The sequence below is a fragment of the Littorina saxatilis genome, linkage group LG9 (genome assembly GCF_037325665.1).
Source record: "Littorina saxatilis isolate snail1 linkage group LG9, US_GU_Lsax_2.0, whole genome shotgun sequence".
In the NCBI taxonomy this organism is placed as follows: domain Eukaryota; kingdom Metazoa; phylum Mollusca; class Gastropoda; order Littorinimorpha; family Littorinidae; genus Littorina; species Littorina saxatilis.
Window position 1 is genome coordinate 10678957 of NC_090253.1, and position 16138 is coordinate 10695094.

A 16138-nucleotide genomic window follows, 5' to 3' on the forward strand; every position below is an offset into this window, starting at 1 on the left:
AATTGTCTCCTTTTTCTGTTAAAATTTCAGTGTGTGTGTGTGCGCGTGTGGTTATATGTTTGCATCAATGTGTATGTGTATGTGTGTGAATGATTAAATATACAAAGTTATCCGCATGCAGTCATGAGCAGGTTTAGCCAAAGTGTATGTGTTCCAAGTTCACTTTTGTTTTAGCTTGCAATGTAACACAGAATGTACACATAGTTCTTTGCAAGAGGGGATCTACAAGCTAGGATGGATTATACACTACTGCCATATTTCATCATTATAAAATGTACGCTGCAAGTTTGTACTAGCTTTTTGTGAAAAAAACAGTCATATTGGCATCACATGATTTTGTTATTTCTCATGCAACCATCGAGCGAAAAACACGTTGAAACAAAAATCATTTCTCTTTTTACTTTATTTTAAATGTGTTTGAATGTGTGTCAGTGTGTATTTGTACGAGTGTGTGTGTGTATATGTGTGTGCATGCGTTCTTGCATGCATATGTGAGTGTGTATACAGAAACATAGTGATTCACAGAAAAATGTCATACAATGGTCATCCCACTCACACAACAGACGTACAACTTTCCCCACTTCCAAGCAGTTATCTTGGGGGTACAGTGGAACCCCCTTTTAAGACCCCCCCAATTACCTCCCCCTTTAAATATCTTGCTTTTTCAGATTTACTGTTCATAACCTGTGTAAATGTATCTCAATTTTAAGACTCCCTCCTTTTTAAGGCCCGATTTTCTCAGATTTGTTGGAGGTCTTAAAAGGGGGGTTCCACAGTAACACTCAGTGTCAAAACGACACCAGATGCAAAACTCAAGTCATTTTTATAGAACTGATCAAAATATAGATGTACAAAAACAGAGGCTTGATAGTGCTACATGTTGGAGGCGTCACTGTGTGCCAGTGGCTGACAAAGTCCTTGTTCACTGCAACTGAACAGATCACATCAGGTCAGCCACATTATGTTGAAAATGACACTGATTTTTATGCGCGCTATACCCCTTGTTCACACACACACACACACACACACACACACACACGTACACGTATTACCACTCACCAGGGACGTAGCAGACCCACAACATTTGGTACGGCGAGGGAAAAAAAAAGCCGATTTGCTTCCCAATGTGATGTGATCATCATCGGATTACTTTAAAAAAAAAACCAAGTCTAAAATTTGGTACGGCGATCGCCGTACCGCGTCCTACGTCCCTGCTCACACAGCACTGGACAGAAACCTTGTCTGGATGGTAAAAATATCTTTAAAGTAAAACAAACGGAGGGGTCTTCATACCACAGAGGCAAAAAGTTTGATTTCTTGTGTTAGCTTTTTGACAATGGTTTCTTATCCCTATCCCCTATTTTTTCACTATTAACCTGCCCTCCTCCTTCCCCCCTTAACTTGACTTTCTTTCTTTCTTTCTTTATTTGGTGTTTAACGTCGTTTTCAACCGTTCAAGGTTATATCGCGACGGGAAAAGGGGGGGGGGGGGGGGGGGGGATGGGATAGAGCCACTTGTCAATTGTTTCTTGTTCACAAAAGCACTAATCAAAAATTTGCTCCAGGGGCTTGCAATGAAGTACAATATATTACCTTACTGGGAGAATGCAAGTTTCCAGTACAAAGTTTGTTTGTTTGTTTTGCTTAACGCCCAGCCGACCACGAAGGGCCATATCAGGGCGGTGCTGCTTTGACATATAACGTGCGCCACACACAAGACAGAAGTCGCAGCACAGGCTTCATGTCTCACCCAGTCACATTATTCTGACACCGGACCAACCAGTCCTAGCACTAACCCCATAATGCCAGACGCCAGGCGGAGAGATTGCCAATTTTAAAGTCTTAGGTATGACCCGGTCGGGGTTCGAACCCACGACCTCCCGATCACGAGGCGGACGCCTTACCACGAGGCCAACCGTGTCGGTTTCCAGTACAAAGGACTTAACATTTCTTACATACTGCTTGACTAAAATCTTTACAAACATTGACTATAATTCTATACAAGAAACATTTAACAAGGGTAAAAGGAGAAACAGAATCTGTTAGTCGCCTCTTACGACATGCTGGGGAGCATCGGGAAAATTCTTTCTCGTCCCAACCACTATGAGACTCCCCCTAACCCGCGGGGGGCTTAACTTGACTAAAGATTAGGATCTACAATTCAGAAGGAAAATCATGCAGCCTCAAAGCAAGAAAACTTGTCATATTATATTCAAGAACAAAAAGTTCTAAATGGATGTTTCATGCAACAATACAAACAATAAAAATCTGTTTTGGTTTTTATATCCTCTGTGTAGGAGTTGAGATTCCGTCTTCAGATGACAGGCCTGAGTAATCACTATATGTACACCCAAGTGTTCCTGTCACGTTACCACAGTGACAGTCTGAACCAGCCAGTAAGACTGTGTGTATCACAGACAGCGCTATGCAAAGTAACAAGCAAAAAGATCAATAACAATGTGAATAAAACTAAAAAATCAAGTGCCAAATGCTATCCCTTCCGCCAATTCACATGCACCTTAAAATCAGTACAGACATGAGTCAGTTACTTCTTTCACAGATCCCAGTATCACATCTTCTATTAAAAGTATTCCAACAACTTCAATTTGGCAAATGAAGATCACTTAAAGGCCCAGTCTGCCTCAAATGGTTTACAGAACGATTTAAATCTTCTCACGAAAAAAGTAGTTCTAACCTTATGGAACACACTTACAACCGCATTTAATAGCATTAAATGACACAGTTTGTTTCAATGGCAATTTAGCTTGCGTAAACCACACACCGGATTTCGTGGTTTATTGTACCCTTGAGCCATCGTGGACCCGTGGCACACACTTTCCTTTTTTTTCTCACAAGTTCGTCATCAGTTTGTGATTTCAATGCGACTTGCTGTATCTGCAATAGCACGTAATTGTGTACCTCTGAATGTAAAATGCAACGAACGACTGCGAGTCACACGCACTTATCCTTATCGTAAGGCGGTTAGCTTCAAAGACGCAAGTGATATGCAGAAAGTTCGTCTGCTTGCCTTGGTGAAACACGATCATTGCGTGACTTAATTGCTTCCGGTCTCCCTTTTTTTTTTAACTTTCAAAACCTCGAGTTGTACTGATCTCGTCTTGATGAAAAAAGAAATCTTTTATGATTTAAGAATGTTTGTGTTACAAGCTGTCAATTTATTATTTAGATTTTAAAAGTTAGTTCTAGCACCAAAACGAGGCGTCCGTTTGTGGTACAGACCATCCGGGAGGCCGCGCAAAAATAAATTCTTTGAAAAATGCTTGCTCTTTACGGAGGGCACCAAGGATGTTCTCAAGCGGTGAATGTTAAAACGAAAGGGTGTTTGTACTGTGTGTAAAAGCCTGACAGTGTCTGTGACCAGAAACGGATGGTTTACGGGAGGCTGTGTGTGCCTTTAACTCTCTTTATTTCATTTATCTCTCACTTCACAAACACCTGGACACAACACATGACTGACCACAGGTTCTGTCACCATGCTTTCTCTATCACAAACAACACAGACAACTTCACTTCAATGAGAACAGACCTGTGACCTCCAATCTTCTTTGTCCCTTCATCTCCCATTTGGCTTTGACCAGTCCACATCAGATGGCTGGATGTGTCTGAAGGTTAGGTCACTATACTTTTTCCATCAAGCTTACCGCGTGACCAGTCGATCACTGCCTGTGTCTATGCTTTCGGTATCAACAAGACAATAGAGCCAACCACCATCTATCACCATGCTTTTTGTGTTGACAAGATGATAAATCCAGCCATAATCTGTCCCTATATGCTTTCTGTGTCCGACTGACAGTGTGAACATTTACTGACACTGTCGCTATATACGCTTTCTGTATCAACAAGATGTTAAGTCCATTCATAACCTTTCACGATGCTTTCTGTATCAGCCTGACAGTGTGAACATTCACTGCCTGTGTCTATGCTTTCTGTATGAGCGTGACGGTGTGACAGTTCATTGCGTGGCGCAAGGCGTTGACGGAAGCCTGGTCGGTGAGCGCCACCCAGCGGTATGACATGTCTCTCAGCGACGGCAGTCCCCTGTTGGGCGGCAGTGACAGTGATGCCAGCGTGGTGATACAGATCCCGTCGTGTTGACCAGACAATCCGTCATGCTCCACTCCCAGAATGCCGTGCAAGGTGAGGTTGAACTTGTCACCGGATATCCCTTCCTGCACAAATGTTCACTGGAATATGACAGGGCATGGATTTTTGTACATGTATTTCGCATATCCCACCAGAGGCAGAAATATTTACTACTTGAAATGAAGGTTTATTTTTCTTTAAAAAAACACACACAAAAACACACACACACACACACAACCTGAAAGTCTTGTGAAAGAAGACAAGTCCAGGGGTACAGTGGAACCCCCCTTTTAAGACCTTGACAAATCTGAGAATGACACGGGTGTGTGACATGAATACCTCTCTGGGAGTCACATAAAGTGTGTCTGTCCTGGCCTGGTTTCAAAGTCCAGTGATCTAGCCACTAAGCCAGCAGACAGACAGAGGAGAAAGCCAGTTACCCTGAGCACAGAGTGTAGCGTGATGTTGAGCGAGGTGTCGTGGGGAGCGATGACGGTGGTGATGATGTGACTTACCCTGAGCACAGAGTGTAGCGTGATGTTGAGTGATCTAGCCACTAAGCTAGCAGACAGAGGAGAAAGCCAGTTACCCTGAGCACAGAGTGTAGCGTGATGTTGAGTGATCTAGCCACTAAGCTAGCAGACAGCCAGAGAAGAAAGCCAGTTACCCTGAGCACAGAGTGTAGCGTGATGTTGAGTGATCTAGCCACTAAGCTAGCAGACAGAGGAGAAAGCCAGTTACCCTGAGCACAGAGTGTGGCGTGATGTTAAGTGATCTAGCCACTAAGCTAGCAGACAGACAGAGGAGAAAGCCAGTTACCCTGAGCACAGAGTGTAGCGTGATGTTGAGCGAGGTGTCATGGGGAGCGATGACGGTGGTGATGATGTGACTTACCCTGAGCACAGAGTGTAGCGTGATGTTGAGTGATCTAGCCACTAAGCTACACTCTAAACAAAAGTGTTCCACTCCTGAACACCCTTTCTGTAACCACTTCTGAACACCCTTTTAGTAGAACACTTTTGGAACACTTTTGGAACACAAAAAGTGTTCTATACACAAAAAAGTGTTCCAAAAGTGTTCCAAAAGTGTTCACATCTGAACACTTTTAAGTGTTCACCCTGCTGTAACCACTTCTGAACACATAAAAGTGTTCAGGTCAACACTTTTGGAACACTTTTGGAACACTTTTGGAACACTTTTAGAACACTTTTGGAACACTTTTGGAACACTTTTGGAACACTTTTGGAACACTTTTAGAACACTTTTGGAACACTTTTAGAACACTTTTGGAACACTTTTGGAACACTTTTAGAACACTTTTGGAACACTTTTAGAACACTTTTGGAACACTTTCATCCTGCACTGTCATACAATTCAGAAAGACATTAAAATCAAATTTTGTGAGCAAAGAAGCATTTTTAATTGACAAAAAGAAATGTCTGCAGCAGTCGCAGAACAAACGGGTCTGGGGTAGGAATTGTTGAACACATAATATACCGAGCAACAAAATTCGTCATTGTTTGATTGACAAAATCTTCATCAATTATAGAGTTAGAATTATTAAACTACAAAAGTTTAATGAAGGCATGTTTGACCTTGCTTTTGTGTGATTATTTTGATGCTGTGACTGTTTTAACACACGGGACAAGCAGGTTTATCGTAAAACACATAATGCGCGCTCGCAGCACGTGCAAGTAGAGCAGGAGAAATCTGATGTGTGAGATGTGTTCACTAATGCATTAGCAACCAAAAGAGACCATGGCACGCTTGCTGCCAGTCTCACTTTTGAAACAGCCAGGATGCCAAGATTGACACCACCAAAATGCCAGGTCGATTTAAAGCTGGGGGTGATCCAGAAGCGCTGGCATGGGCTTTAAACGTGCATGTGTCAACAGTTTATCACCTTCTGCAATGTTCTGGTGACATTGGAAGCACTGCAGTTATGCAACGCGGTAGATTTTTTCGCATTACCCCAATAAGACAAGATCGCAATTTCCTTCCACAACGTCTTCGACATCGATTCAATTCAGCCGCTGACAATACCAGGAACATCACTGGAAGCAACCAGTGTCCGATCAGTGGCCAGAGAACGCGATGAAGGCTGACCTCCAAAACTTCGTTTTGTCCCGTGTGTTGAAACAATCGCAGCATCAAAATACTCACGCAACAGCTGTGTCAAACATGCCTTCATCAAAATGTTGTGGTTTGATAATTCTAACTCCATAATTGTTCGAGATTTTGTCAATCAAACATTGCAGAATTTTTTCGCGTTTCTTTTGTTGCTCGGTATATGTTGCTATTAAATAATATGAACGGAGCTCTGGTAAACCCCATCTTGAAAGTTCACACACGAAAGTCCGATAACAAAAACACCCTTCAGAGTTGGGAGGATTCCAGGCCCTTGGTCTTTGGTTTAGTTTTCAACTCGCTGTCCGGAACATCCTGTTCGAAATAAAAGTGAGTTTTAGAACATGATGCATTTCCAACTCTTAACAGGTTTGTGTTAAACGTTTGTACTTAATTGATAACACTGAAGTGTAAATCTTAACTAATAGTGGACTTCTTCTTGCTGTCAGCAGATCTCCAACAATCGCAGTTACAGGTAAACTTTTTTTTATTCCAGAACGGGCATAGGTCACATAACAGAGAACAAATACGTCACGTCCAATTCGCTTTCACCTTCCCAACACACAATGACACTCGCATGCACGCACATGCACACACGACTGAATGTAAAAGTAATCCCTCTTGAACTTGAAGCAGGAGTCTGTCCCTAAGAACAAAAAGTAGAATTAAAATAGGTCTTTCGCAAGGATTTCATTAGCGCGTGGCCACTCTGGAAAATGGCACTCTACAAATTGTTTATATAAGGTAAGCAGTAAACCGTACTGCTAATGTGGCGAGGCCTTGAGCACGCCCGTTTTCCTTAACTCGTTCTTAAACCTATGTGAACCCAGGGAAAACACCTTGTCAACAATCACTGGAAGCCAAAGATCACTGTCGCAATTAATCGTGAACTCCGATGAGTTTTAGTTCAAAGAAAAGGGTGTCATATTGAATGCACCCTCTAGTAATCCGTTTGTAAAGAAACTACCTAAGTTTTGTTGGTTTGATCTAAATAATGAATTATAAGGAAATCATTTATTATGTAATGTATTCTATATTATAGAATGCATTCTATAACGTCCCGAACTGCCTTCTAAGATAAAATGCATTCTAATTTACACAAAATACCAAAATGCTTTTTATGATAGAATGCGTTCTTTAACGTCCTGAAATGCATTATAATTTATATGCATAATGTCCCGAAACTACAACAGGCCAGCCCCGCAAAGAAAAGCAGAACTACACACACACACACACACACACACACACACAGCCACACACACGCACAGAGAGAGAGAGAGAGAGAGAGAGAGAGAGAGAGAGAGAGACAGAGACAGAGAGAGAGAGACAGAGAGAGAGACAGAGAGAGAGAGAAAGAGAGAGACAGAGACAGAGAGACAGAGACAGAGAGAAAGAGAGAGCTGTGTGTGAGAGTGTTTGTAGATCTGCTTTCGAAGCAGGGACCATACCGAGCTGGCCTGTAGAAGTTTTGTGGCGCTTTATGGAATGCATTCTATCATAAGAATGCATTCTATCATAAGAATGCATTGTTGGACGTTATAGAATGCATTCTATAATAGAATACATTTCTGGGCAAATGACAAGTATGATTGAATGCATTCTATATTATACAATGTTTTCTATTTTATAGAATGCATTCTATAAATATAGAATGTGTTCTATGATATGGAATGCATTCTTTAATATAAAATGCATTCTAATTTCTATCATAATTTTCTAAAATATTTCATTATTTAGATCAAACTAACCAAAACTTACAAACGGATCGCTTTTAACTCACGTGATCTCAAGCTAAACCTTCGTGAACCGAAGGAAAACACCTTGTCAGCGACCATTGGAGGCCAGCGATCACTGTCAAAACCAATCATAAACTCCGATGAGAATATTTTCAAAAGAAAAGGGTGTCATATTGAATGCACCCTGCATACACTGTTAGCGGCAATGGCAGATCCAAGCGGATCAGCAGCGTATTGTCTGTTGGCCATGCTTTGACTAAAACTGGCCTCAGTGTTTACGGCACTACTCTACCATAACGAATGGAAATTCTGAGTAGACTTAGTTCAGGAAAACATTTTATCATTGCAGGCCTCAGCACTCACTGAACTTAAAAATATGTATATTTTTCCACCTTTTAAGGAGAAGACTGCAAAATAAGGCAGCATTCTCAAAATGTAACTGCGCTGTATCCCACAGAAAGCTTAAACTTACATGAAGTGCATCCACAAGGTTTCGTCGCATTACTGTTAGCTCCATCTCCAGAAAGTGAACTGCCTCAGCCAAGCAGTATGGTTCCTGCACACACAAGATGCATGTTAAGAAATCAAACACTATTTTATCTGAAGTTCCACATCGTAGCAACACTGATGACAAGTGTTCTGATTCTCATACTTTTGTTTATTGTGAAACTGTGTATCAACATTTAGATTTCTCTCAAATGTGGAAGGAGAGGGGGCTGGCTGTGTGTGTGTGTGTGTGTGTGTGTGTGTGTGTGTGTGTGTGTGTGTGTGTGTGTGTGTGTGTGTGTGTGTGTGTGTGTGTGTGTGTGTGTGTGTCCACATATGAGTTTGGCGACTGTCTGGTGTGTTTTGCACGGAGATATTAATTTTGAAACAGAGTATTTCAGCAAATAGAATAATCAATGATTCCGCAACCGCCGGCACAATTGGCCTAGTGGTTAGGCGTCCGCCCGGTGATCGGGAGGTCGTGGCTTCGAACCCCGGCCGGGTCATACCTAAAACTTTAAAATTGGCAATCTAGTGGCTGCTCCGCCTGGCGTCTGGCATTATGGGGTTAGTGCTAGGACTAGTTGGTCCGGTGTCAGAATAATGTGACTAGGTGAGACATGAAGCCTGTGCTGCGAGTTCGTGTGTGGCGCACGTTAAATGTCAAAACAGCACCGCCCTGATATGGCCCTTCGTAGTCGGCTGTGCGTTAAGCAAACAAACAAACAAAACTTATCAGATCAATTTGAAACTAATGAAAGTCAATATTTCTCTGCAAAACTACACACTATATGCAAATGCAGGACATGCGTACCTTGGTAAACACGTCTGGGTTGCCGTCAGTGCCTCCTGTTCATCCTCAGTGCAATTCAGAAGAAATGTCCGCAGGTTACGCCCACATCGATTCGCCACATGGGCACATCAGCTCAAACGGCTTCCTAGTTCCCTGAAAGTGTGATAGATCTGTGAAATCAAATACAACCAAGCATGCATAGAATTATTCTAAATTGCGCACACAATCAACCTGGCCACTATTATGATGAATGTTGTTCATTAATGTATGCTGTTTTTAGCCTACCGCTTCACTTTATCTAGCGTGCAGATCGTACATCAAGGAAGAAGAAGAATCCGAAAATCTGCAAATGTATTGCTCTGACCACAGGCGGAAGGTATCGTTCACTGGACCACCATTATAATTATAAGGAACCCCTGGACATACAAGTATAACAATAACACAAAACCAAGCACATCAACCAGAATAAAAAATCAACATCAAATTGAAATAGAGTTTATTTACCAACGCAGAACTAATGTAAAAGGTCCACTGATCAGCTGAAACCGTTGCGACAGCAAAATTAGAGAAATTGTCTTCAAACGTCCACAGATACAAGTAACAGGAACATGTTACAACAAAAATACGAGTGACTAAGCTTAGATGAATTAATACAAAATCTCAGCAAGCAACTTACAGATAACAATCGGAAATCCTGAGCCAAATCAACGCAGCGACAACGCAGACAGGTCCACAGATCTAAAAGTGTCAACGTTCTTTTTTGGTCCAGCTGAAGCATGATGGGACAATTAGTAACATTATTAAATTGTAAAAATAAAAATGCTAATACTTACCGCTTATTAGATGTCTCAGATGAAATAAATGTTTGATGAAAAAATATAAGCACAACACGATTAAAAACAAAAACAAAAAAACGTCCCGCAGCGGTCTAGGGGGTATAAAAATTATATACTCTAAGCGACGCTAGATCCCGACGAGTCTCCGTAGCTCAATCGGTAGAGCGCTGACATGGCAAGGCGAAGGTCTCGGGTTCGAATCTGCTCATGGTCCAAATATTTTTAATGTATTATTTTATTCGGAGCATGACTAAAAGACGAAGTGGAACACTTGTTGAACACGTGTGTTCACCTGGTGTTCCACTGTGCAAAAAAGTGTTTACCATGTGTTCCAAAAGTGTTCAGGTAGCAGAAGATGCTTCAGGATAACACATTGAGAACACTTTCTGTGTTCCAAAAGTGTAAAAATGTGTTCACCCTAACACTTTAAGTGTTCACCCTAAACACTTTCAGTGTTCTCAAAGTGTTATAAAATTTAGAGTGTAGCAGACAGCCGGAGGAGAAAGCCAGTTACCCTGAGCACAGAGTGTAGCGTGATGTTGAGTGATCTAGCCACTAAGCTAGCAGACAGAGGAGAAAGCCAGTTACCGTGAGCACAGAGTGTAGCGTGATGTTGAGTGATCTAGCCACTAAGCTAGCAGACAGAGGAGAAAGTGAGTTACCGTGAGCACAGAGTGTAGCGTGATGTTGAGTGATCTAGCCACTAAGCTAGCAGACAGAGGAGAAAGCCAGTTACCCTGAGCACAGAGTGTAGCGTGATGTTGAGTGATCTAGCCACTAAGCTAGCAGACAGAGGAGAAAGTGAGTTACCGTGAGCACAGAGTGTAGCGTGATGTTGAGTGATCTAGCCACTAAGCTAGCAGACAGAGGAGAAAGCCAGTTACCCTGAGCACAGAGTGTAGCGTGATGTTGAGTGATCTAGCCACTAAGCTAGCAGACAGCCAGAGAAGAAAGCCAGTTACCCTGAGCACAGAGTGTAGCGTGATGTTAAGTGATCTAGCCACTAAGCTAGCAGACAGCCAGAGAAGAAAGCCAGTTACCCTGAGCACAGAGTGTAGCGTGATGTTGAGTGATCTAGCCACTAAGCTAGCAGACAGAGGAGAAAGCCAGTTACCCTGAGCACAGAGTGTAGCGTGATGTTGAGCGAGGTGTCGTGGGGAGAGATGACGGTGGTGATGATGTGAGGCCGCTCCTTGTTACTGGCCAGCATCCTCAGTCTGAAACATGAACAGGCAGCAACTTACACCAACAGTCAGTAACATGCAATAACATGCAGCAACAGTCAGTAACATGTAGCAACAGTCAGTAACATAAAGTAACATGCAGCAACAGTCATTAACATAAAGTAACATGCCTCAACAGTCAGTAACACAAAGTAACATGCAGCCACAGTCAGTAGCATAAAGAAACACGCAGCAACAGTCAGTAACATGCAGCAACAGTCAGTAACATAAAGTAACCTGCGGCAACAGTCAGTAACATAAAGTTACATGCAGCAACAGTCAGCAACATAAAGCTACATGCAGCAACAGTCAGTAATATAAAGAAACATGCACCAACAGTCAGTAACATGCAGCAAAAGTCAGTAACATGCAACAACAGTCAGTAACATAAAGTAACATGCAGCAAGTCAATAACATACAGTAACATTTTTTTGTTTGTTTGCTTAACGCCCAGCCGACCACGAAGGGCCATATCAGGGCGGTGCTGCTTTGACAACATACAGTAACATGCAGCAACAGTCAGTAACATAAAGTAACATGCAGCAACAGTCAGTAACATAAAGAAACATGCAGCAATAGTCAGTAACAAAAAGAAACATGCAGCAACAGTCAGTAACATAAAGAAACATGCAGCAACAGTCGGTAACATAAAGTAGCACGCATCAACAGTCAGTAACATAAAGTAACATGCAGCAACAGTCAGTAATATAAAGAAACATGCAGCAACAGTCAGTAACATGCAGCAAAAGTCAGTAACATGCAACAACAGTCAGTAACATAAAGTAACATGCAGCAAGTCAATAACATACAGTAACATTTTTTTGTTTGTTTGCTTAACGCCCAGCCGACCACGAAGGGCCATATCAGGGCGGTGCTGCTTTGACAACATACAGTAACATGCAGCAACAGTCAGTAACATAAAGTAACATGCAGCAACAGTCAGTAACATAAAGAAACATGCAGCAATAGTCAGTAACAAAAAGAAACATGCAGCAACAGTCAGTAACATAAAGAAACATGCAGCAACAGTCGGTAACATAAAGTAGCACGCATCAACAGTCAGTAACATAAAGTAACATGCAGCAACAGTCAGTAACATAAAGAAACATGCAACAACAGTCAGTAACATGCAGCAACAGTCAGTAACATAAAGTAACATGCAGCAACAGTCAGTAACATAAAGAAACATGCAGCAAGTCTGTAACATAAAGTAACATGCAGCAAGTCAGTAACATAAAGTAACATGCAGCAACAGTCAGTAATATAAGTAACATGCTGCAGCAGTCAGTTACATAAAATAACATGCAGCAACAGACAGTTACATACAGTAACATGCAGCAACTTACACCAAGACAGAAATACACACCAACAGACAGCATAATTATGTCAAGACAGTAACATGCAGCAACTTACATCAACCAGCAGCAACACACAATATCAATACACTGCCAGAGGTCAATGCAGGATTGACTGACATACAAACACACACACAAACACATCTATAGAGACAAAGAGACACACACAGAGACAGACACACACACACACACACACAGACCCTCACCCTCCATTGTCGGCCAGGTCGGCGACCAGCACAAAGCGGTGTAGCAGCAGGGGGTGGGGGGTGAGGGTGGGTAGGAGGGGAGGGTGGAGGGGAGTGGACTCCAGTGAGTTCTTGTATTCCAGGGCCTGTTGGATAGGTGGGATGATGTCACCGGCACTGAAACACACACACATACAGAAGGGACCGATAAAAAGCTGCAAGGCTTAGGGTTAGGATATTAAGGTATCATCTAGTCCGGTGACTGGTCCACACTGGTACAAAGCTTGGGATCTTTATCGAGCGTGTGTGCACTGACAGGGATATTGGGTCACCGAGTGCACTGACAGGGATGTTGGGTCACTGAGTGCATTGACAGGGATGTTGGGTCACCGAGTGCACTGACAGGGATGTTGGGTCACCGAGTGCACTGACAGGGATGTTGGGTCACCGAGTGCACTGACAGGGATGTTGGGTCACCGAGTGCACTGACAGGGATGTTGGGTCATTGAGTGCACTGACAGGAATGTTGGGTCACCGAGTGCACTGACAGGGATGTTGGGTCACCGAGTGCACTGACAGGGATGTTGGGTCACCGAGTGCACTGACAGGGATGTTGGGTCACCGAATAGAGTCCACACAAAGTTGACTCTTGTGTTTGTAAATATAACTGTGTCAACTGCTTTCACAGCCAGCACTCTACCGACTGAATTATCTCCCCGCCCAAAGAATCCTGTCCTTCCCACTACTACTATATATGATTAGACCAAACCCAAGTTACTTACTAATATTACACAGAACACTCACATTCAATAGCATGATACCACACCCATCACCCTTCAACCTATCTCTCCTTTCTAGACATGCGTAGTCATGGTAACGTACCGCAGCTCCACCTCCCCGTTGAGGATGGCGCTGACATCATAGAACTCTGCCTGCAATGATTCCTCGTCCGCCTCGGCCAGCGTCTTCAGCTGTCCCCCTGTCACACAGCACAGGTTGGGTCACCACACCGCCAACATGGGCTGGGAGGTCTGTGTGATTTGTGTGTGTGATTTGTGTGTGAGTGAGTACATGACTGCGTTAATGTGTGTAGATGAGAAGATGTTCGCATGTACACTCCAAGAGAAGAAAAATGCAACCAATTTGAAACCATAATGTGAATAATGGCTTCAAAAAAAATTTAAAAAATAATACCAATGAATTTAATAAAACACTGTTACCGTACATTGTAAACAAAAGCCTAACAAGCCACCAATTCCAGCACTCGACTCTTAAGTAAGTAAACGAAACAATTCCAACACACACACACACACACACACACACACACACAAACACAACCCTGTCTAAACAAATGATCCTGTTTCAGAAGCAACCTTACCTGTGACGACCCCAAAGAAGGAAAGCCGCATCCAGCGAGCACAGCCAAAGTGAACATGCAGCAAGGTCACGATGTCACAGTCCAGTCCCGCCTCCTCCTTCACCTCTCTCTTGGCCCCTTCCTGTGGATAGTCAAAGTCAGTCAACAATAAGTCTCCTGGCCCATTTCTGTGGATAGTCAAAGTCAGTCAATGATCTCTCTTGCCCCTTCCTGTGGATAGTCAATGTCAGTCAACAATAAATCTCCTGGCCCATTTCTGTGGATAGTCAAAGTCAGTCAATGATCTCTCTTGCCCCTTCCTGTGGATAGTCAATGTCAGTCAACAATAAATCTCCTGGCCCATTTCTGTGGATAGTCAATGTCAGTCAACAATAAGTCTCCTGGCCCATTTCTGTCGATAGTCAAAGTCAGTCAACAATAACTCTCCTGGCCCATTTCTGTGGATAGTCAAAGTCAGTCAATGATCTCTCAAGGGACACAGGTGAATGACAAGAGACGTACCACCTGTGTCTCGTTGTGTTCCAGCCTACCGGCGGGGAGATACCACATCCCGTGACAGGGGTGTAAGGGTAAGGGTGAGAGACAAGATATGTACGTACCACCAGTGTCTCGTTGCGTTCCAGCCTACCGGCGGGGAGATACCACATCCCGTGACAGCTCTCCTTGGCTTCCTGCACCAGCAGCACCTGGCCGTTCTTGTTGAAGAGGATCGTCATGACGATGTAGCCCGTGTTCACCTTGGTCCTCGGCACAAATTGAACTGCCAGCAAAACAACACGTGTTATCTTCATTATCACTTAAACCGTGCAAACCACACATGCACACACACGCACACAAACACACGCACAATCACACACACGGAGTGGGCAAGAGAGAGAGAGAGAACATACATTTTAAATATACAAGTAGGTCCCACAGCACAGACAGACAATTTCTCGACCCAAGAGAAATTGTCAGAAAAAGCGATGACCCATGATTTTTCTCAAATTTGTGGAGATCTTAAAAGGAGTGGGGGGGGGGGGGGGGGGTCCATTTGAGCAGAAGCACACATGGTTGAGAGGGAACTCACGGGCATCCTTCCTTTTGAAGTCGATGGCGTTGACGGGGACGGGCTGACCGGCCAGCAGCTTGCCGAGGTCTTTGGTCACATGGTCCTGCTGCTCCTCCGCCATCCTGCCGCGGACCAGGCCTGCACACTGTGTTTAGGGACAGATTGTAAGACTTTTGAGGCGTCAGCCTGAAATCTCAATACTTGAGTAATAAATAAAGATTGATTGAAAATCAAAAAACAAGAAAGGGAGGTTGTTGGAACGTTTGTTATTGACAAAACAATACATTCACAGATATTTCGACCCATTACACAAAACGACATGGATGAGCCATTTTATATGCTTGATATCTTTTTTCTCGACATGTCTGTTATCATTTGCCTACAGTCAGCATGTTATAAATAACTCATAGTAACGATACGACATTTTGCCTGAAGTATGTCTCGTGTGTAGGCACACGTTGTGAAGCAATCAACCGGGTCGTTGCTACAATACAGCGCTTTTTTCATGAAACCCCTCTAAATTGACACAAAAAGAACGAAAATATTACCTCTGATATGTCTGAACGCAAACTTCCACCATCACTGCTACCATATCCAGTGTCTGCAGTCTGCAACATATCATAGACATACTAAAAAAAAGAAGGCAATTTTCCTAACGGGTCAGTTGTCCACGGAAAAGGTAGGTGACAGTAATTATTAGTCCGGAGTCCTGATTGCTCAGAAGAGTCAAATATACAGATATACCAGCTGATAAGAAGCTCGTTTATAAGAAAGCACCGCTACAAGAGAGTAACAAACAAGTTCCGCGAAAGATCATCTTTGTTATAACTTTAAAAAAATCGGACACAAAACCTTGCTTATGAG

General features: G+C 43.0%; 1 protein-coding gene and 1 long non-coding RNA gene across 2 annotated transcripts; both read right to left on the reverse strand.

Moving 5' to 3' along the window:
- Positions 1-385: 385 nt before the first annotated feature.
- Positions 386-15444, reverse strand: LOC138975250 (8-oxo-dGDP phosphatase NUDT18-like). The gene is made up of 7 exons (XM_070347905.1): positions 15293-15444; positions 14823-14983; positions 14224-14344; positions 13728-13824; positions 12867-13022; positions 11197-11299; positions 386-4190 (listed from the first exon to the last, which is right to left on the reverse strand). The coding sequence occupies exons 1-7, from the start codon at positions 15393-15395 to the stop codon at positions 3939-3941; spliced, it is 993 nt and encodes a 330-aa protein (XP_070204006.1). The 5' UTR covers positions 15396-15444; the 3' UTR covers positions 386-3938.
- Positions 5501-10517, reverse strand: LOC138975242 (uncharacterized). The gene is made up of 4 exons (XR_011458568.1): positions 9923-10517; positions 9268-9399; positions 8440-8523; positions 5501-6546 (listed from the first exon to the last, which is right to left on the reverse strand). It is a non-coding gene; the product is annotated as an uncharacterized lncRNA (long non-coding RNA).
- Positions 15445-16138: the final 694 nt, after the last annotated feature.

Bases quoted from the DNA above. Each gene is read 5' to 3' on its own strand.
- LOC138975250 (XM_070347905.1), bottom strand. From the start codon at position 15,395: ATGGCGGAGGAGCAGCAGGACCATGTGACCAAAGACCTCGGCAAGCTG. The intron at 14,984-15,292 runs GTGAGTTCCCTC...TTTTGCTGGCAG, and splicing joins CTTCAAAAGGAAGGATGCCC to TTCAATTTGTGCCGAGGACC. The intron at 14,345-14,822 runs GTACGTACATAT...GACTATCCACAG, and splicing joins AACGCAACGAGACACTGGTG to GAAGGGGCCAAGAGAGAGGT.